This window comes from Pseudophryne corroboree, chromosome 2 (assembly GCF_028390025.1).
Source record: "Pseudophryne corroboree isolate aPseCor3 chromosome 2, aPseCor3.hap2, whole genome shotgun sequence".
In the NCBI taxonomy this organism is placed as follows: Eukaryota; Metazoa; Chordata; class Amphibia; order Anura; family Myobatrachidae; genus Pseudophryne; species Pseudophryne corroboree.
This window is the reverse complement of record NC_086445.1, coordinates 454,980,158-455,001,560: the sequence shown is the minus strand read 5'-3', so window position 1 is coordinate 455,001,560 and position 21,403 is coordinate 454,980,158. Positions and strand designations below refer to the sequence as shown.

The 21,403-nt window shown below is 46.2% G+C and overlaps 1 protein-coding gene across 8 annotated transcripts in view; it reads right to left on the bottom strand.

Annotated features, from left to right (window-relative positions):
• LOC135027842 (uncharacterized) overlaps positions 1-21,403 on the bottom strand; it is a 1,366,020-nt gene that overhangs the window by 399,454 nt on the left and 945,163 nt on the right. For 7 of the 8 annotated variants that reach the window (XR_010224289.1, XM_063953745.1, XM_063953744.1 and 4 more), the window contains one exon: positions 9,087-9,199. Coding sequence is in view for 7 of the 8 variants with exons in the window: in XM_063953745.1 (XP_063809815.1) it covers positions 9,087-9,199 (113 nt within the window). In the remaining variant the exon portion in view is untranslated. Of the gene's footprint in view, positions 1-9,086; positions 9,200-13,949; positions 14,618-21,403 lie in introns of those variants that run through there. The other variant, XM_063953746.1, reaches the window with a different exon arrangement.

Here is a 21,403-nt window from a genome sequence, read left to right as displayed (position 1 = left end):
CACTTGTTCGGAATCCCCATTGCCATTAGATTTACTACCTCTCAGGAGCACAGCCCTTGTCACATCTGCATTCCTGACATTGGTGCCAAGCAAGGCAGTGTTCTTACATGCTGTTAGTATTGTAGTACTGTGGTCCTTACAATAATAAGTAGTAATAATAAGAATTTACTTACCGATAATTCTATTTCTCGGAGTCCGTAGTGGATGCTGGGGTTCCTGAAAGGACCATGGGGAATAGCGGCTCCGCAGGAGACAGGGCACAAAAGTAAAGCTTTTACAGGTCAGGTGGTGTGTACTGGCTCCTCCCCCTATGACCCTCCTCCAGACTCCAGTTAGGTACTGTGCCCGGACGAGCGTACACAATAAGGGAGGATTTTGAATCCCGGGTAAGACTCATACCAGCCACACCAATCACACCGTACAACTTGTGATCTAAACCCAGTTAACAGTATGATAACAGAGGAGCCTCTGAAAGATGGCTTCCTAAACAATAACCCGAATTAGTTAACAATAACTATGTACAAGTATTGCAGATAATCCGCACTTGGGATGGGCGCCCAGCATCCACTACGGACTCCGAGAAATAGAATTATCGGTAAGTAAATTCTTATTTTCTCTATCGTCCTAAGTGGATGCTGGGGTTCCTGAAAGGACCATGGGGATTATACCAAAGCTCCCAAACGGGCGGGAGAGTGCGGATGACTCTGCAGCACCGAATGAGAGAACTCCAGGTCCTCCTTTGCCAGGGTATCAAATTTGTAAAAATTTACAAACGTGTTCTCCCCTGACCACGTAGCTGCTCGGCAGAGTAGTAATGCCGAGACCCCTCGGGCAGCCGCCCAAGATGAGCCCACCTTCCTTGCGGAATGGGCCTTAACAGATTTAGGCTGTGGCAGGCCTGCCACAGAATGTACAAGTTGAATTTTGTTACAAATCCAACGAGCAATCGACTGCTTAGAAGCAGGTGCACCCAACTTGTTGGGTGCATACAGTATAAACAGCGAGTCAGATTTTCTGACTCCAGCCGTCCTTTAAATGTATATTTTTAAGGCTCTGACAACGTCCAACAACTTGGAGTCCTTCAAGTCGTCTGTAGCCGCAGGCACTACAATAGGCTGGTTCAGGTGAAACGCTGATACCACCTTAGGGAGAAAATGCGGACGCGTCCGCAGCTCTGCCCTATGTCGAATGGAAAATTAAATAAGGGCTTTTATAAAACAAAGCCGCCAGTTCAGATACTCTCCCGGCCGAAGCCAGGGCCAGTAACATAGTCACTTTCCATGTGAGATATTTCAAATCCACCTTCTTTAGTGGTTCAAACCAATTTGATTTGAGGAAATCTAAAACTACATTTAGATTCCACGGTGCCACCTTAGGCACCACAGGAGGCTGTATATGCAGTACTCCTTTGATAAAAATCTGGACCTCAGGGACTGAGGCCAATTCTTTTTGGAAGAATATTGATAGGGCCGAAATTTGAACCTTAATAGATCCCAATTTGAGACCCATAGACAATCCTGATTGCAGGAAATGTAGGAAAACGACCCAGTTGAAATTCCTCCATCGGAGCACTCCGCTGCTCGCACCACGCAACATATTTTCGCCAAATACGGCGATAATGCTTCGTGGTGACTTCCTTCCTTGCCTTTATCAAGGTAGGAATGACTTCTTCTGGAATGCCTTTTCCTTTTAGGATCTGGCATTCAAAACGCCATGCCGTCAAACGCAGCCGCGGTAAGTCTTGAAAAAGACAAGTACCCTGCTGAAGCAGGTCCCTTCTCAGAAGTAGAGGCCACGGAGCGTCCGTGACCATCTCTTGAAGTTCCGGGTACCAAGTCCTTCTTGGCCAATCCGGAGCCACTAGTCTTACTCCACTTTGCCGTATAATCCTCAATACCTTTGGTATGAGAGGCAGAGGAGGAAACACATATACCGACTGGTACACCCAAGATGTTACCAGCGCGTCCACAGCTATTGCCTGCGGATCTCTTGACCTGGCGCAATACCTGTCCAGTGTTTTGTTGAGGCGAGACGCCATCATGTCCACCATTGGTTTTACCCAACGGTTTAATAGCATGTGGAAAACTTCTGGATGAAGTCTCCACTCTCCCGGGTGAAGGTCGTGTCTGCTGAGGAAGTCTGCTTCCCAGTTGTCCACGCCCGGGATGAATACTGCTGACAGTGCTATCACGTGATTCTCCGCCCAGCGAAGGATCCTGGCAGCTTCTGCCATTGCCCTCCTGCTTCTTGTGCCGCCCTGTCTGTTTACATGGGCGACTGCCGTGATGTTGTCCGACTGGATCAACACCGGTCTTCCTTGAAGCAGAGGTTCCGCCTGGCTTAGAGCATTGTAGATTGCTCTTAGTTCCAGAATGCTTATGTGAAGAGACTTTTTCAGGCTCGACCACACTCCCTGGAAATTTCTTCCCTGTGTGACTGCTCCCCAGCCTCTCTGGCTGGCACCCGTGGTCACCAGGATCCAATCCTGCATGCCGAATCTGCGGCCCTCAAATAGATGAGCCTCCTGCAACCACCACAGAAGGGATACCCTTGTCCTCGGCGACAGGGTTATCCGTAGGTGCATCTGAAGATGCGACCCTGACCATTTGTCCAACAGATCCCTTTGCATGGAATCTGCCGAAAGGGATTGCTTCGTAAGAAGCTACCATTTTTTCCCAGGACTCTTGTGCATTGATGTACAGACACCTTTCCTGGTTTTAGGAGGTTCCTGACCAGGTCAGATAACTCCTTGGCTTTTTCTTCGGGAAGAAAAACCTTTTCTGAACTGTGTCCAGAATCATCCCCAGGAACAGCAGACGAGTTGTCGGCATTAATTGGGATTTTGGAATATTCAGAATCCATCCGTGCTGCTTTAGCACCTCTTGAGATAGTGCTAAACCCATCTCTAGCTGTTCTCTGGACCTTGCCCTTATTAGGAGATCGTCCAAGTATGGGATAATTAATACGCCTTTTCTTCGAAGAAGAAATATTATCTCGGCCATTACCTTTGTAAAGACCCGAGGTGCCGTGGACAAACCAAACGGCAGCGTCTGAAACTGATAGTGACAGTTTTGTACAACGAACCTGAGGTACCCCTGTGTGAGGGGTAATTGGAACGTGGAGATACGCATCCTTGATGTCCAAGGATACCATAAAGTCCCCTTCTTCCAGGTTCGCTATCACTGCTCTGAGTGACTCCATCTTGAACTTGAACTTCTTTATGTACAGGTTCAAGGACTTCAGATTTAGAATAGGCCTTACCGAGCCATCCGGCTTCGGTACCACAAAAAGAGTGGAATAATACCCCTTCCCTTGTTGTAGAAGAGGTACCTTGACTATCACCTGCTGAGAATACAGCTTGTGAATGGCTTCCAAAACCGTCTCCCTTTCTGAGGGGGACGTTGGTAAAGCAGACTTCAGGAAACGGCGAGGTGGCTCTGTCTCTAATTTCAACCTGTACCCCTGAGATATTATCTGCAGGATCCAGGGATTTACCTGCGAGTGAGCCCACTGCGCGCTGTAATTCTTGAGACGACCGCCTACCGCCCCCGAGTCCGCTTGCGAAGCCCCAGCGTCATGCTGAGGCTTTTGTAGAAACCGGGGAGGGCTTCTGTTCCTGGGAAGGAGCTGCCTGTTGCTGTCTCTTCCCTCGTCCTCTGCCTCGTGGCAGATATGAATAGCCCTTTGCTCTCTTATTTTTAAAGGAACGAAAAGGCTGCGATTGAAAGGTCGGTGCCTTTTTCTGTTGGGGAGTGACTTGAGGTAGAAAGGTGGATTTCCCGGCCGTAGCCGTGGCCACCAAATCCGATAGACCGACCCCAAATAACTCCTCTACGCATCGCCTGTCCACTGTCGTGTCCATAAAGCTCTTCTGGCCGAAATGGACATAGCACTTACCCGTGATGCCAGTGTGCAGATATCTCTCTGTGCATCACGCATATAAAGAAATGCATCCTTTATTTGTTCTAACGACAGTAAAATATTGTCCCTGTCCAGGGTATCAATATTTTCGATCAGGGACTCTGACCAAACTACCCCAGCACTGCACATCCAGGCAGTCGCAATAGCTGGTCGTAGTATAACACCTGCATGTGTGTATATACCTTTTTGGATATTTTCCATCCTCCTATCTGATGGATCTTTAAGTGCGGCCGTCTCAGGAGAGGGTAACGCCACTTGTTTTGATAAGCGTGTTAGCGCTTTGTCCACCCTAGGAGGTGTTTCCCAGCGCTCCCTAACCTCTGGCGGGAAAGGGTATAAAGCCAATAACTTCTTTGAAATTAGCAGTTTTTTATCGGGGCACCCCACGCTTCATCACACACGTCATTTAATTCTTCTGATTCGGTAAAAACTACTGGTAGTTTTTTCACACCCCACATAATACCCTGTTTAGTGGTACCTGTAGTATCAGCTAAATGTAACATCTCCTTTATTGCCAAAATCATATAACGTGTGGCCCTTTTGGAAAATACGGTTGATTCGTCACCTTCACTACCGGAATCAGTGCCTGTGTCTGGGTCTGTGTCGACCGACTGAGGCAAGGGGCGTTTTACAGCCCCTGACGGTGTTTGAGGCGCCTGGACAGGCACTAAGTGAGTGTCCGGCCGCCTCATGTCGGCAAACGACTGCTTAAGCGAGTTGACGCTATCCCGTAATTCCACAAATAAAGGCATCCATTCTGGTGTCGACCCCCTAGAAGGTGACATCCTCATATTTGGCAATTGCTCCGCCTCCACACCAATAACGTCCTCATACATGTCGACACACACGTACCGACACACAGCAGACACACAGGGAATGCTCTATACGAAGACAGGACCCACTAGCCCTTTGGGGAGACAGAGGGAGAGTCTGCCAGCACACACCAAAAAGCGCTATATATGACAGGGATAGCCTTATGATTAAGTGCTCCCTTATAGCTGCTTTTATATTAATATATTGCCATTTATTTTGCCCCCCCTCTCTGTTATACCCCGTTTCTGTAGTGCAGTGCAGGGGAGAGACCTGGGAGCCTTCCTGACCAGCGGAGCTGTGACAGAAAATGGCGCCGTGTGCTGAGGAGATAGGCCCCGCCCCTTTTCCGGCGGGCTCGTCTCCCGCTATTTAGTACATTTAGGCAGGGGTAAATATCTCCATATAGCCTCTGGGGCTATATGTGAGGTATTTTTAGCCTTTTTAAAGGTTTACATTTGCCTCCCAGGGCGCCCCCCCCCAGCGCCCTGCACCCTCAGTGACTGCCGTGTGAAGTGTGCTGAGAGGAAAATGGCGCACAGCTGCAGTGCTGTGCGCTACCTTAAGAAGACTGCAGGAGTCTTCAGCCGCCGATTCTGGACCTCTTCTTGCTTCAGCATCTGTGAGGGGGCCGGCGGCGTGGCTCCGGTGACCATCCAGGCTGTACCTGTGATCGTCCCTCTGGAGCTTCATGTCCAGTAGCCAAGAAGCCAATCCATCCTGCACGCAGGTGAGTTCACTTCTTCTCCCCTCTGTCCCTCGTTGCAGTGATCCTGTTGCCAGCAGGAATCACTGTAAAATAAAAAACCTAAGCTAAACTCTCTAAGCAGCTCTTTATGAGAGCCACCTAGAATTGCACCCTTCTCGGCCGGGCACAAAAATCTAACTGGAGTCTGGAGGAGGGTCATAGGGGGAGGAGCCAGTACACACCACCTGACCTGTAAAAGCTTTACTTTTGTGCCCTGTCTCCTGCGGAGCCGCTATTCCCCATGGTCCTTTCAGGAACCCCAGCATCCACTTAGGACGATAGAGAAAATAATAATAATACTACACATAATAATAATTGTCCCTGAATTGTTGTAGGTGAAAATATCTGTAGATGCTATTATGTGTGGAACCCCCAACATTTACACATGCTGATTGGGTACATAGGGTAGTAGGCCACACCACTGAACTGCCCAAACTCCTCCCAAATTATGTTCCAATATGCCGAGCCCTATACTGTAATTTATTGATGTATTAAATCTAGTCTTTATATGCTTGTCATTATCCATATAAGTGTAGGCCCAGGCACTTGTCTCTAATGTCATTTGCTATTTAAGAGTACTAAGTAGGCAATACATTATTATCTGAAGTGGAGTACTACAACACACAGCAGCAAAGGCTGGCTCATCATTATCACTAGTCAGTCTGCCCAGTCCCATTATCCCCATTATCAAGTATTTGTGTAATGATTACTTGCATGAAGAAAAGCACCCCCTGAATAATGAAGATATTTTTCTTAAATCAAACTAGTGATTGTGTAGATTTCAGTGAATAACAAATGACTGACCTACCAGCCTAAGTTGGGAGCTTAGTTAACAAAGAAACTCATGAACCTCTGTCATACCTATTACTAAATTATGATACAGAACTTTTCTTATACGTGTCAATGCCCTATCTCCACAGCAGGGACAGCGGTGTTCCTGACTGTGGCGGGTGCAAGTGATATCTTGCACATGCCCAGTGAGCCGACGAGGGGAGGAGACACACAGCACATAAGCACTAGGCAAATGCGCTGCGGCCGCTGACAGGAATCGCTGAAGGGGTAGTCTTCACTCCCCTCTACGGCAGCCCAGATGTTCATACATCTCGGCACTAGTGCTCTTTACCGAGGCGAGTTGGGAAGAGTGATATCAGCACTATATGTGCTGGTATCATACATACCCCAAAGGGACATATGCAGGTCTCTGGGAACATGGTGCCCATGCTACTTTTCCAGTGATTACTGTGCATGCATAAAACTGCTGGAAAATGGAGGCCAAACCATTTTACCCGTGATTTCTAAAGCACCAATGCTAGACTGCAGAGAGTATAATGTATTGGAAAAGGGCGTGAGGTGGGGGACAACCAGGATCCAGGGTCCCAAGTCCACCACACATCATGTACCCATTATACTGTTGATGCGCCAGGATGCAGTTAAAACACCGACGCCGGAATCCCAACATATGGCATAAGGGGAGGTTAGGGTTAGGCACCAAGCGGGGAGTGTTAGGTTTAGGCAGCGGGGAAGGGACGGTTAGGCACCACCGGGGAAGGATAGGGTTAGGCATCCACAAGGGAGGGTTAGAGTAGGGGGCAGGGGAGGGTTTGGTTACTTTCTGGGGGCGCTATTTGGATTCTGATGGCAGGGGTGCCGCTGTCGGTATTCTGACCCCCAGCATCCCATCCATCGGGATATCATACTGGATCCAGATGCGCCCATGCTTTGCGGATGATATGCCAGGTCCTAACATTGGTAGAAGCAAAGTACATCTAACAATTACAAATATGTGTCAGTTGTAGGATGAGGATGTATATCTTTATCTCTGTGAAATAAGGCTGAGAGCACACATAGTAGACCAAAGAAGTGACATTTCATTAATTGTATACTAACAGTTTAAGAATATATTTATATAATGTACGCAAGTGTAATTGCATGCAACTGATAAATGTAATTAACTCTATCAAAGTCAATGTGAATTTAACTCTCAAAAGGATTTACTCTTGTCTGATTTTCAAAAGGTGGCCTGATGGGGATAAAAATGTAATGGCAATCGATGTCTTAAAGCTGTCATGGGCAAGTTTACTCAGCTAACGCCACACTCCTTTGAGCATTATACAAGAATAGGTGCTAGTGTTAGTGATAATTAAGCAAAGTAACGTAGTGCTGACTTATGCTCATCTACCATATTTTTTTTTTTAAAGTAATGAGTTGCAAACATTTCCCACTGTCTGTAACTATAATGAAAACATCACACAATGAAATAACTTAAGACAATCTGTTTTAAGAAACTGTTTGCGCAGTTGAACTAAGCTGTGATGATAAAGAGCAAACAGTCATCCAACTAGATGCATCTGCCATACAGCAGACACGATAAGCACATAGCCCAGGACCCACCACCTGTATTGATAAGCACAAATCCACCTCATTTTGTTCACAAAAAAATATTATACTGTGAAGAAAAGTTCAATTTATAATAGTTTATAATTTATAATTAGTGCCGCCTGGTTTTTAGGTTGAATTTACAATACATTCAACCTATTCAATGCCCGTGCCGTTTTTTTCAACTGGTTGAAAAATCCAGCACCGGAAAAACCACGTGTATCGGTGAATTCGCGGCTGATACACATGTTTTGGCAAATCCGTGGGCGTTTTCTCCCATTTTTTTGGTGCAATTTTCGTTCATGTCGATTCAATAAAAAAAAAAGTGGAACGGCATGGGCGAAAATGGGTTAAAAAATGGCCGATTGAATACCCTGCCCACAATTGAATACCATGTGTCAAATTAGACTGGTCGAAAAAACGGCACTTAATTTAATACCCCCCTCATAATGCAACATCAGACAGTGAAATAATGGAGAGCTCTCCATAAGTTAATACCTTACAACAAAGCACCAAATGAATGTCTTACCTCATGCAAAAAAAGCCATTCATTGATCGGTACTCAATTGATTATCACGCCCGATCTCCCATCTAAAGTGATGGGAGATCGCAGGGGCAATATTCAATTGTGTCACTTTATCGCGCTTATGTAGGTTGGAGTTTAGCCACGTAAAGCAGCTGAATCCAACAGAAATGTTGTGGAAGGACTGAGTGAACACTTCATGGGAGGAAACCCACCAACATAACAGAGTTGAAGCAGTTTTGTATGGAGGAATGGGGTAAAATTCCTCCAAGCCAATGTCCAGGACTAATCAACCAGAAACGTTTCCATGCAGTTATTGCTGCACAAGAGGGTTATACCAGATGCTGAAAGCAAAGGAACACCTACTTTTGCCACTCACAGAGATGTGATACTGGATCATTTTCCACAATAAAAAAATGAGGACGTCTATTTTTTTTGTCTCATTTGTTTGATTTTGTTCTGTTCATCAACTTTCAGGACTTGTGTGGAAATCTGAGATAGTTTTAGGCCAAATTTCAGCCGAAGTTTAGAAAATTCTGAAGGGTTCACAAACTTTCAAGCACCAACTAAGCAGGATGTGCAATATATGCAAACTGTATAATCATTACCTACCTCTCTTCCAATTTATTAGGCATTCAAAAAATGTAAAACAAAAGAAAACAGGTTACATTACATGTGCAGTAAATGAGAGAAATATCTGACTTGTACCTTTTGCAAAAAAGGCAAGTTCCTCCTCTGTAATGCTATACTTATCCTCCATGTGCTGTGTGCAGAGGAGCAGGAGGGCGCAGGCCTGCGTGCTGTGCTCGGGAAGTAGGCTCCTGTACATGACATAAGAACACACATTATCGCCATTCCATCCATACTATTGTATTTAGTCATCACTAACATTTAGCCTCTACCAGGGAATAGACTGCTGATCAGATTATTGTCATACTTTCTGCTATACGCCGAGAATAAGTTCTTATGATTTAAGATTAGTATTATAAACATTTTCAATTAAAAAAAATATATTTTATGATTTTTATGCTGGCAAGATTACAAAACAATAGTAAAAAAATACACCTTTGAAAGGGGATGCGGTTAATTTCCCAGCTGTCAGAATCCTGGCGGTCAGGATACCGACCAGTGGCGTAAGTTCGTCACAGTCGCTCGGAGGCAAGATAAATATTGGTGCCCCACTATTTCCTAGATTAAGATGAATATATGTATGTATGTGTGCGTGTATATATATATATATATATATATATATATATATATACACACACAGGTTGAGTATCCCATATCCAAATATTCCGAAATACGGACTATTCCGAAATACGGAATTTTTTGAGTGAGAGTGAGATAGTGAAACCTTTGTTTTCTGATGACAATGTATACAAACTTTGTTTAATACAAAAAGTTATTAAAAGTATTGTATTAAATGACCTTCAGGCTGTGTGTATAAGGTGTATATGAAACATAAATGTATTCTGTGCTTAGACTTAGGTCCCATCGCCATGATATCTCATTATATTATGCAATTATTCCAAAATTCGGAAAAATCCGATATCCAAAATACTTCTGGTCCCAAGCTTTTTGGATTAGGGATACTCAACGTGTGTGTGTGTGTGTGTGTGTGTGTGTGTGTGTGTGTGTGTGTGTGTGTGTGTGTGTGTGTGTGTGTGTGTGTGTGTGTGTGTGTGTGTGTGTGTGTGTGTGTGTGTGTGTGGAGTGTTCTGGAAAAAAATTATATACTGTATTTATACATTTAATTGTCTTTTATTTTAAATCACACATTTCTTAGCAGTTATACCCAGGATTAGAACCCATGACCTGTTACACTAACAGCAGACACTTTACTGATGGAGTTATTTGCTCCTGTAGAGGAAGCATGAGAATTCTAACTATATGAAGTTATGTGTAATTGTCAGAGAAGTATCTTCATATAGTTAGAATTCTCATATTTCCTATACAGGAGCAAACAGCTTCATCAGTAAGGTGTCTGCTTCCAGTGTAATAGGTTGTGGTTTCTAATCCTGGGTGTGATACTTGTAAAATGTGTATATTCAGTATAATAAAGTGTGTGTGATTTGTAAGGTGCAGGGACCAGTGAGGAAGTCGGCCACTGAAAAGACAGCGGCAGCTATCAATTAACTTAATTCAAAACTTAATTCAATGGTGTCACAGAATGGGAGGAGAGGTGCCCCCCTTCAGAGCAGGAGCCCAGCGGCAGATGACTCCGTTGCCTCCCAGAGTTCTGCCTCTGATACCGACGCAGGAATCCTGACAGCCGGTGAAATGCCGGTGGTTGGAATCCCGTCCCGAGCCCGATATTCCCACTTGGGTGGTGGTCCACGTAACCACCTGAGGGGGAATATTATAGTGTGGTGAGCAAAGCTCACCACCGGGCCCGAAGCGTGGTAAGCGCAGCGATCCCGCGCGGGACCTGCTGCGCTTGATGCCGGAATTTCTGCGTCGGTCTCCTGACCACCAGGATCCCGACTGCCGGGATCCCATACCGAACTCTTTGAAAGATTTTCTTTATGTTACACATTTAGGGGCTGATGCAGGGTTGTCCACAAATGTACCCTAAATCACATATAATGCAACAACCAGTGACGTGCGGTGGGGTGAGGCGGGTGAGGCAGAGCCTTACTGTCATACTAACGTATAAGCCAGAGTTCTGACTATATAAAGTACAGCATATGAACAATAAAAAGATTATATTACAAATATCTTTGTATTGTTCTAATCATTTTTATAGTCAAATCTCTGGAGTAAAAAATCTATAGCAGATGAGGTCTTTCTTTTCCACACATCTCTGATCAAAACGCACCAAATTTCCAGCAGAACATACTGCTGCCCCTGTGAATAATGCCCACATGAACCTTTGGGCTCATTTATTGTGTGTAAATCAGGTTACACACTGCCTCTTCCCCACACACGTGACATTACAAAGTGGGGGCTGGGACCAAGGCTGAGGATACCTGCACACTACAAGTTACGGGTCCGACTGATGTCGAGTTAAACTAAAATTTGCTTAGGGGATTTTTGCATGTTTTTGCTCCAGAACCAAGCACATGTAACCATTGGGCGATGAAACGAGTCATACACTATAAGAACACATTTCCACTTGTGACTGGAAGGGTGTAAATGGGCTGTAACCGGGCATTCTCACATAGGCAAAGTTCACAGGCGGTGTGCCAATGGAACAGTGGGCTATGCAGAGTTGTGCATAAGTGCAAGTTATTACAGTCAGATCATTTGCATTTTGCACCAATGATAGGACTGGTGTACTTGATCACTGAAGATAATGACAGGTACTGTATGTATCCAAGCATACGGATAGGGATGTCAGACCACAGAGATGTATACAACCCGGCATATGGGTGACTATATATATACACATAACACACGCAGTGTGGGAGCATGTATGACCAACTTCCATTTAACACTGCATCATAATCTAACAGCTTGTTTTTGCATGTGAGTGCTATTGGGCTCAGACATATGTGCCGCCTAGCCCCAACTTTACAAAGAATGCTCCCAGTCTCCCCGGCTCTTTTAATCAGAATGTGAAATGATAACAAAAGTTAACTGTTCATCCATGTTTAGTGAATGGGTATTTAAAAAGGAGTGACATGTTTGCTGTGGGGTAGGTTTACCATACTAACCCTTTACACCGGTACACACATGGATCACACAGGTTCTGTGGCTGATTACAACCAGGTGAAATGCAGGCTTGAAATCAGCCAGCCACAGGATCTGTGTAAGGGCCTAATTCAGAGTTGATCGCAGCAGCAAATTTGTTAGCAGTTGGGCAAAACCATGTGCACTGCAGGGGAGACAGATATAACATGTGCAGAGAGAGTTAGATTTGGGTGGGTTATTTTGTTTCTGTGCAGGGTAAATACTGGCTACTTTATCTTTACACTGCAATTTAGATTTCAGTTTGAACACATCCCACCCAAATCTAACTCTCTCTGCACATGTTATATCTGCCCCCCCCCCCTCCCCCCCTGCAGTGCACATGGTTTTTTGCCCAACTGCTAACAAATATGCTGCTGCAACCAACTCTGAATTACCCCCTAAGTCATGTGTGTACCGGTTTAAAGTGATAGTATGGTAAGCCTAGTATGGGGCAATATATGGTAATAAAGACTTACGGTAAATTCAGTCCAGTGCAATTTCATTTTAAGCTGTCCCTTAGAAAAGTGCAGAGTGGATCCTACAGTACATTATATACAGCTTAGGACCTTAGTCAGAGATGGCCGCAGATCGCTGCATATGCAGTCAGATCTGCGTCCACCTCATCACATGCTGGGGGCCGCCCAGAATAGGGCAAGGCTGCCCAGCATGTGTGACGGGTTGCCTCCCGATGTGCCCACAATGCATCGAAATTAAGGTTGACCCCTAGCAGTGCAGCCACCCCAAAAATGCTCCCGGCCCGCCCCCGTTCTGCCCGCCACCCCCCCCCCCCCCCCCCCGCCCAAACGCCGCGTCGCCACCCCAGGAACGCCTGCTGCTGTCAATCATCTTGCAGTCAAAGAGAAGGGTTGCGCATGCACAGACCAAATGGATGCGGCTGATGTGTACAGAAGCATGGGTGCATCTACTGTATCTCTGAATCAGCCCCTATATCTGGAACATGGAACATGAAAGCACGGCAGTAGAAGCAATGCTTCATGCAGAACAATTGCATATAAGAGGTCATTCCGAGTTGATCGTAGCTGTGCTAAATTTAGCACAGCTATGTTCAGGCACTCAGACATGCGGGGGGATGCCCAGCAGAGGGCTAGTCGCCCCGTATGTCAGTGCCACCTCCCCCCCCCCCCCCACAGAAGTGCAAAAGCATCGCACAGCGGTGATGCTTTTGCATTTGAGGAGTAACTCCCGGTCAGCGCAGCTCCTGCAGCTGGCCGGGAGAACCTCTTCGCTGCCCCTGGTCACAGCGGCTGCGTGTGACGTCACACAGCCACTGCGGCCCGCCCCCCGCACGGTCTGGCCACGCCTGCGTTGGCTGGGCTGCGCCCCCAAAACAGCGGCCAAACGGCATGCGGCGGTGGACTACAGCGTTCCGACCTGATTGCTATGCTGCGATAAACTGCAGCGAGCGATCGGGCCGGAATGACCCCCATACTGTAGCTAGCTTTTCTTTGTAAGATGGGAAGTGTGTTCTGGAGAATCTTAGATATACTAATAGTATGCAAACTGCTCGGCAAATGACAATTTTATGAGTAGTCCTTGTGTATTTTCATGCTTGAAATTGCAGTTGTAAGTAGTATGCCGTTTCCTCTACTGTCATATATTATAGGTAATAGAAAGTGACTGAATGCATTAAAAATAGAATGGTTTAAATGTGATTCCCATTTAATATAACAGCTGGCTATATAATTGCTTACATACAAAGTACCAACGATTTGTAATTGGTGGAAGGGGAGCAAAGGTTGTCAGGTTTTGGTAATACAATTGTTTTTAAAAAATTGTACCACAATTTATTTATTTATTAACAGTTTCTTATATGGTGCAGCAAATTCCATTGCGCTTTACAATTGAAAAAAACAATGATATAACAAAACTGGGTAATGAACAGTCAGAGGTAGGAAGTCCCTATAGGGAAATAGGCATGGATACACAAGGATAGGTGCTATATCTATTGCATAGTTGTCCACCAGATTGCATAGGTTCTTGGTGGGCTGTATGATATGGTCACACAGCAATGATGAACCGGGGTCGGGAGGAAGGGAAAGTGAAGACTGAGAAGATGTGAGGATATGTGTGGACTGTACAGAGTGGATGCAATTTGATAGGAAAGTTTATAAAAGTTATGTGGGCGGTTCTGGAATTTTACACGCTTGCCTGAAAAGGTGAGTTTTCAGGGAACGCTTGAAGGTTTGGAGACTAGAGGATAGCCTTATTGTGCGTGGTAGGGCATTCCACTGAATCAGAGTGAGGACAGCATTGAGGACAGCAGCTCTAGAAACGCGTTGGGTGATTAGACATTAGTGGGTGGACAGGCTGTCATGTGAGCTCCTCCCTGGCTGGGGTGGACAGCAAGTCCTAATAAGATCATGTCCCACAAATGTTAAGAGCAATGTAAGAGTCTTTTATTACTTTACAAAAAAAGATTTTAATAAAAAAAATTTTATGGAAGCTTTGGATTAATGAGTGTTATCCTGTCTGGGTGAATCTGGTGAGAGGGTCTTTTTCAGAATCATTCAACTCTCCGCGGTCAAATCCAAATCGTAGCACTTTCACTGAAAGAAATAAAGAGACATTAACATACATTTGAGCGCTCTCCGTACAATCATCTTTTCCATATATATATATATATATATATATATATACTGCTCAAAAAAATAAAGGGAACACTTAAACAACACAATGTAACTCCAAGTCAATCACAGTTCTGTGAAATCAAACTGTCCACTTAGGAAGCAACACTGATTGACAATCAATTTCACATGCTGTTGTGCAAATGGAATAGACAACAGGTGGAAGTTATAGGCAATTAGCGAGACACCCCCAACAAAGGAGTTGTTCTGCAGGTGGTGACCACAGACCACTTCTCAGCTCCTATGCTTTCTGGCTGATGTTTTGGTCATTTTTGAAAGCTGGCGGTGCTTTCACTCTAGTGGTAGCATGAGACGGAGTCTACAACCCACACAAGTGGCTCAGGTAGTACAGCTCATCCAGGATGGCACATCAATGCGAGCTGTGGCAAGAAGGTTTGCTGTGTCTGTCAGCATAGTGTCCAGAGCATGGAGGCACTACCAGGAGACAGGCCAGTACATCAGGAGACGTGGAGGAGGCCGTAGGAGGGCAACAACCCAGCAGCAGGACCGCTACCTCCGCCTTTGTGCAAGGAGGAACAGGAGGAGTACTGCCAGAGCCCTGCAAAATGACCTCCAGCAAGCCACAAATGTGCATGACGTCCACAGGTGGGGGTTGTGCTTACAGCCCAACACCGTGCAGGACGTTTGGCATTTGCTAGAGAACACCAAGATTGGCAAATTCGCCACTGGCGCCCTGTGCTCTTCACAGATGAAAGAAGGTTCTCACTGAGCACATGTGACAGACATGACAGAATCTGGAGATGCCAAGGAGAACGTTCTGCTGCCTCCAACATCCTCCAGCATGACCGTTTTGGCAGTGGGTCAGTAATGGTGTGGTGTGGCATTTCTTTGGGGGGGCCGCACATCCCTCCGTGTGCTCGCCAGAGGTAGCCTGACTGCCATTAGTTACAGTGATGAGATCCTCAGACCCCTTGTGAGACCATATGCTGGTGCAATTGGTCCTGGGTTCCTCCTAATGCAAGACAATGCTATACCTCATGTGGCTGGAGTGTGTCAGTTGTTCCTGCAAGATGAAGGCATTGATGCTATGGACTGGCCCGCCCGTTCCCCAGACCTGAATCCAATTGAGCACATCTGGGACATCATGTCTCGCTCCATCTACCAACGCCATGTTGCACCACAGACTGTCCAGGAGTTGGCGGATGCTTTAGTCCAGGCCTGGGAGGAGATCCCTCAGGAGACCATCCGCCACCTCATGAGGAGCATGTCCAGGCATTGTAGGGAGGTCATACAGGCACGTGAAGGCCACACACACTACTGAGCCTCATTTTGACTTGTTTTAAGGACATTACATCAAAGTTGGATCAGCCTGTAGTGTGTTTTTCCACTTTCATTTTGAGTGTGACTCCAAATCCAGACCTCCATGGGTTAATAAATTTGATTTCCATTGATAATTTTTGTGTGATTTTGTTGTCAGCACATTCAACTATGTAAAGAACAAGTATTTAATAAGAATATTTAATTCATTCAGATCTAGGATGTGTTGTTTAAGTGTTCCCTTTATTTTTTTGATGAGCAGTGTGTGTATATATATATATATATATATATATATATATATATACAAACACATTACAAAGGAAAGGAGAGTAGCAGTGCAATGATTGTGATAAACCATCACTGAATGGAGAAGTGTAAGCACATAGCATGCGCCCCATCTAGTGGGCATAGCAGGACAGTGAGACGTGAGGAGGAGGAGAAGCCCTCACATGTCACAGTGACATGGTCAGTACATTTGCTGGATCACGCCCATACTATTCCCAACCGCTAAAATGAACCTTAATGTTGCAGGAATGAGTAACATGCAGGAACGAATAACACCTCCCCAGTTGCTGCCTAGGTGTTAGGGTCTCCTGCTCTGTGCTGCCACGTCGTCATGGCAACCGGGAGACAAGTGCTAGCGGAGTAACCTGAGCGTAGCTGATACTCCGGTTCGGGTCTTTTGCTGTGCAGTGGTTACAGGCTCTGTGCACGGCAGGGGATCCGGTGCTGGTTTTTGTGCTCACAGTCTGTGAGGTCTGAGTGGGGCGTGGACAGCACCTGCTATATAAACCCTCTTCTCAGGTTAGGCAGATGCTGCTGAATCTTTGTTGGTTAGTCAGTTCCTGAAAGCTAGCTAGTACTGTGTAAACTTTGTATGTGTTTGTTGCTTACTGCAAATAGGCCTTGGGATTTGGTATTACACTCTGCCAATCCAGACCTAGCAGTAAGACTGGAGTCAGTCGTTTAACCTGCTGGGGTTCTTTTGCTACTCTGTGAACCTAGCAAGTTTGCGGCTGTATTCTCAGACTTGCCTGCCAAAATCCTTTCTCACTGTGCAAGGTGTTCAGGTGTCAGTTTAGTGGCAGTAAGCTGAACCAGTGCACTGCAAGTGAGGACTAGGATTGTGGAGACTCTCCTTGTGTCTATTATTCCATCTCTGACCAAGGAGTTTACTGCCACACCCGTTGGTAAACCTTTAGGGTTTTGCTGTTGCCCTTAGCAACAGCATTTCGGGTTCTCTACGTATTAAATCACTACATCTCGCTTCTTTCCATCTGAGCATTCCTAATACTAGGGAGACACCCAGTTTCTTAGCCTTTGGGCTTCTCTGTTCACTTTGTGTTTATTTTGTTACCCTATCACCTTCTGTGTATGTAATGTCATATTCCCCAGTCTGTCTGTGAGTTCATTTGTTTTGCATCCCTCACCGTTCAGACACCAGTACATTCCTGCTGGCACTGGTGTGCATAACACTAGGTTGTGGGATATAGGATGGAAAGAGCTCTCAACTCGGGACATCTTTCCCAACCTTTGACAGTTGGGAAGTAAAAATAAACTTCTCTGTATTTTTGTTCAGTCCTTTCTTAACCACTTGCCGGGGAAGGTGGCATCAGATGCGACCACACCAGCAAGTGCTTTATTTGACCTGGTCGCACAGGATGCGACCAGTCAGATACACAGTGTTAGCAGCTGCAGGGAAGAGAAAATTCCCTCCACTGCAGCTCTGAGAGGGACCGGAAGGTCCCTCTTCCTTCCCACACCCTCTCCCAGTGTTTGCCATGCTGCCGATCACTGCTGATCAGTCAGCACGGCAGGTCCTCCTAACCAGCGGCTGCACACAATGGGCCTATTTCAGACCTGATCATAGCCGTGCAAAATGTTGCACGGATACGATCAGCCACCTTGACATGCGGGGGACGCCTAGCACAGGGCTAGTCCGTCCTGCATGTCTGGCTATAACCCCGCCACACAGGTAGAAAAGCATTGCACAGCGGCAATTTTTTTGTACCTGAGGAGTAGCTCCCTACCAGCACAGCTCCTGCACGCTGGCAGTTACCTACACGTCACTCTCCGGGTCGTAGTGGCTTCGTGTGACATCACGCAGCCGCCGCCCACCCCTCTGCACGGTCCGGGCATGCCTGCGTTTTCCAGTCCGCGCCCCCAATACGGTGGCCCAACACCGCTGGCCCGCCCCCTCCCACTCAGCGAATGCCTCTGCCTGTCAATCAGGCAGAGGCGATCACTTGGCTGAGATGCTCATAGTATCTCTGGCATGCGCCGTTCAGACCTGATAGCCCGCTGTGTGAAAACGCACAGCAGCGACCAGGTCTGAATTAGGCCCAATAGCAGCCGCTGGGGAAGTGTAAATTAACCTCTACCAAGACCCCCCTGTGTACCTGGCAGCTGTCCAGACTGTAGAAAAAAAATAAAGTTGCAATGTTCCTGATGTTGCAAACCAATGTTCCGATGTTTGGGGGAATGATTTTTTAAACAAAAATTAATTTAATTTTTTTTTTAAACTAAAATAATTTTAGATTAGGTTACATTAATGTTCTTCACCTAATTCACTCATAAAAAAAGCGAAAATTTCTGAGCTGTTTTTGTGGGGAAAAAAATGTCAATTAAGTGGTTAAATGCATTCCATTATTAACCGTAACTTATATACTCTACACATATCAGACACACTAGGGTTAATTTTGTTAAGAGCTAAACTGAAGCACCCAGAGGACACCTATGCAATTACAGGGAAAACATACAAACTTCACACATATACGGCGGGATGTAATGGGGTGAGAGGTTTTTTTTGGGGGACAAACCCCCAACTTTGTACCCAAACTTGCTGTTAGGATCTCCTGCTCTGTGCTGCCACGTCGCCATGGCAACCGGGAGGCAAGTGTTAGCGAAGTAACCTGAGCGCAGCTGATACTCCGGTCCGGGTTTTTACTGTGTAGTGGTTACAGGCTCTGTGCACGGCAGGGAATCCGGCGCTGGTTTTGTGCTCACAGTCTGTGAGGTCTGAGTGGGGCGTGGACAGCACCTGCTATATAAACCATCCTCTCAGGCTAGGCAAATGCTGCTGAATCTTTGTTAGTCAGTTCCAGAGAGTTAGCTAGTACTGTGTGACTTTGTATTTACATGTTGCTTACTGCGAATAGGCCTTGGGATTCGGTACTTCATTCTGCCAATCCGGACCTAGCAGTAAGACTGGAGTCAGTTGTTTGACCTGCTGGGGTTCTTTTGCTATTCTGTGAACCCAGCAGGTTTGCAGCTGTACTCTCAGACCTGCTTGCTTAATCCTCCCTCACTGTGCAGGGTGTCCAGGTGTCAGTTTAGTGGCAGTAAGCTGAACCTGTGCCCTGCAAGTGGGGATTAGGATTGTGGATACTCTCCTTGTGTCTATATTTCTATCTCTGACCAAGGAGTTTATTCCCACACCCGTTGGTAACCCTTTGGGGTTTTTTCTGTTGCTCTTAGCAACATCATTTCAGGTGCTCCACATGTTAAATCACTACACATCGCTTCATTGTCCGCTCTATTCCATCTGAGCATTCCTGACACTAGGGAGACACCCAATTCCTGAGCCTTTGGGCTTCTCCGTTCACTTTGTGTTTATTAGTTATTCCATCACCTCCTGTGTATGTTATGTTATACTGTCTGTGAGTTCGTTTGCTTCGCTTCCCTCTCTGTTCATACACCGGTATACTCCTGTTAGCACTGGTGTGCGTAACATATTCAGCAGCCCTACTCCTGTTGAAATTTTGTGGGAATATGGAGCATACCCCTCAAAATGCTTTGCAACAGGTGGTCGATTAGGTGCAGGTCCTGACTCGACAATTTAATGAGATGTCCATTAAAATGAACACCCCACAGGCCGCTAGCGGAGCTCTCGCAGCAGCAGCGGCAAGTTCAGGGGTTAAGGAGCCGAAAGTAAATCTCCCGGATCGTTTTTCTGGAGATCGCTCGCAGTTCTTTTGTTTCAAGGAGAGCTGTAAGCTATATTTCAGGCTTAGGCCCCAGTCTTCTGGGTCGGAGATTCAGCGGGTGGGCATGGTGATTTCCTTGCTACAAGGAGACCCACAGGTCTGGGCATATGGGTTACAGCCTGACTGTCCGTCGCTTAAAAGTGTTGATGCTTTTTTTACGGCACTGGGCATTTTGTATGATGACCCTGACAAGATGGCTTCAGCCGAGGCTCAGATTACGGTTCTTAAGCAAGGGCGACGGCCAGCTGATGTTTATAGTACGGAGTTTCGGAGGTTGGCTCATGATACCCAGTGAAATGACCCAGCCCTGAGAAACCAGTACCGAAGGGGCCTTTCTGACCAGATAAAGGACCAACTGGTACAATATCCCTCGCCTGATAGCTTAGATCAGCTCATGCAGTTATCCATCCGGGTGGATAGACGGCTGAGAGAGCATAGGCTTGAAAGGGAGACCGCAGTTTCCTTTTTTCCCAAGGGAACCTCAGACTCTGAGGAATATTCCGAGGAGCCTATGCAGATTGGGGCTACCCGCCTCTCCTCGCGTGAGAAGACGCGGAGGAGACAGCAGGGTTTGTGTTTGTACTGTGGGAATAAAGGTCATGTTGTAGTATCATGCCCAGAAAAACCGGAAAACTTCAGGGCCTGAGGGTGATGGGAAATAACCTGTCAGGCCAGAAGTCAGAATTTCCTAAAAAGACTTTTCTCATTCCGGTGACTTTGGAGATCCTCGGTCAAACTGTTAAGACTGAGGCCTTTGTTGACAGTGGGGCCGATGGGGTTTTCATGGACCGTCAATTCGCCCTGGAACACACTGTTCCCTCAGTACCTTTGGCATCAGAGATTGAGATCTGTGGGTTAAACGGGGAACCATTGTCCCAGGGTAAAATTACCTCCTGCACCAGCCAAATTCCTTTGTTTATTGGAGCCACACACTCTGAAAAATTGTCTTTTTATGTGATTGTCTGTTCTTTTGCCCCATTGGTTTTGGGGTTACCCTGGTTAAGGGCCCATAACCCTCAATTTGACTGGGTCTCTGGGGAGATTCTTAGTTGGGGTAGTGATTGTTTCAGGAGTTACTTGAGCCTTCCAGTCAGGCTCTCGCAGCTAAGTTTGCCAGGATTGCCAGGATGTTATGCAGATTTTGCGGATGTGTTCTCAAAAAAAGTTGCGGAGGTACTACCTCCCCATCGCCCCTATGACTGTGCCATTGATTTGTTGCCGGATGCTAAGCTTCCCAAGAGCAGGTTGTACTCCCTGTCACGTCCTGAGACTCAGGCTATAGCAGAGTACATTCAGGAGAACTTGGCTAAGGGATTTATCAGACCCTCACAGTCCCCAGTTGGGTCGGGGTTCTTTTCCGTGGGTAAAAAGGACGGTTCGCTGCGACCCTGCATCGACTTCAGGGAATTGAACCGTATCACGATTAAAAACTCGTACCCACTGC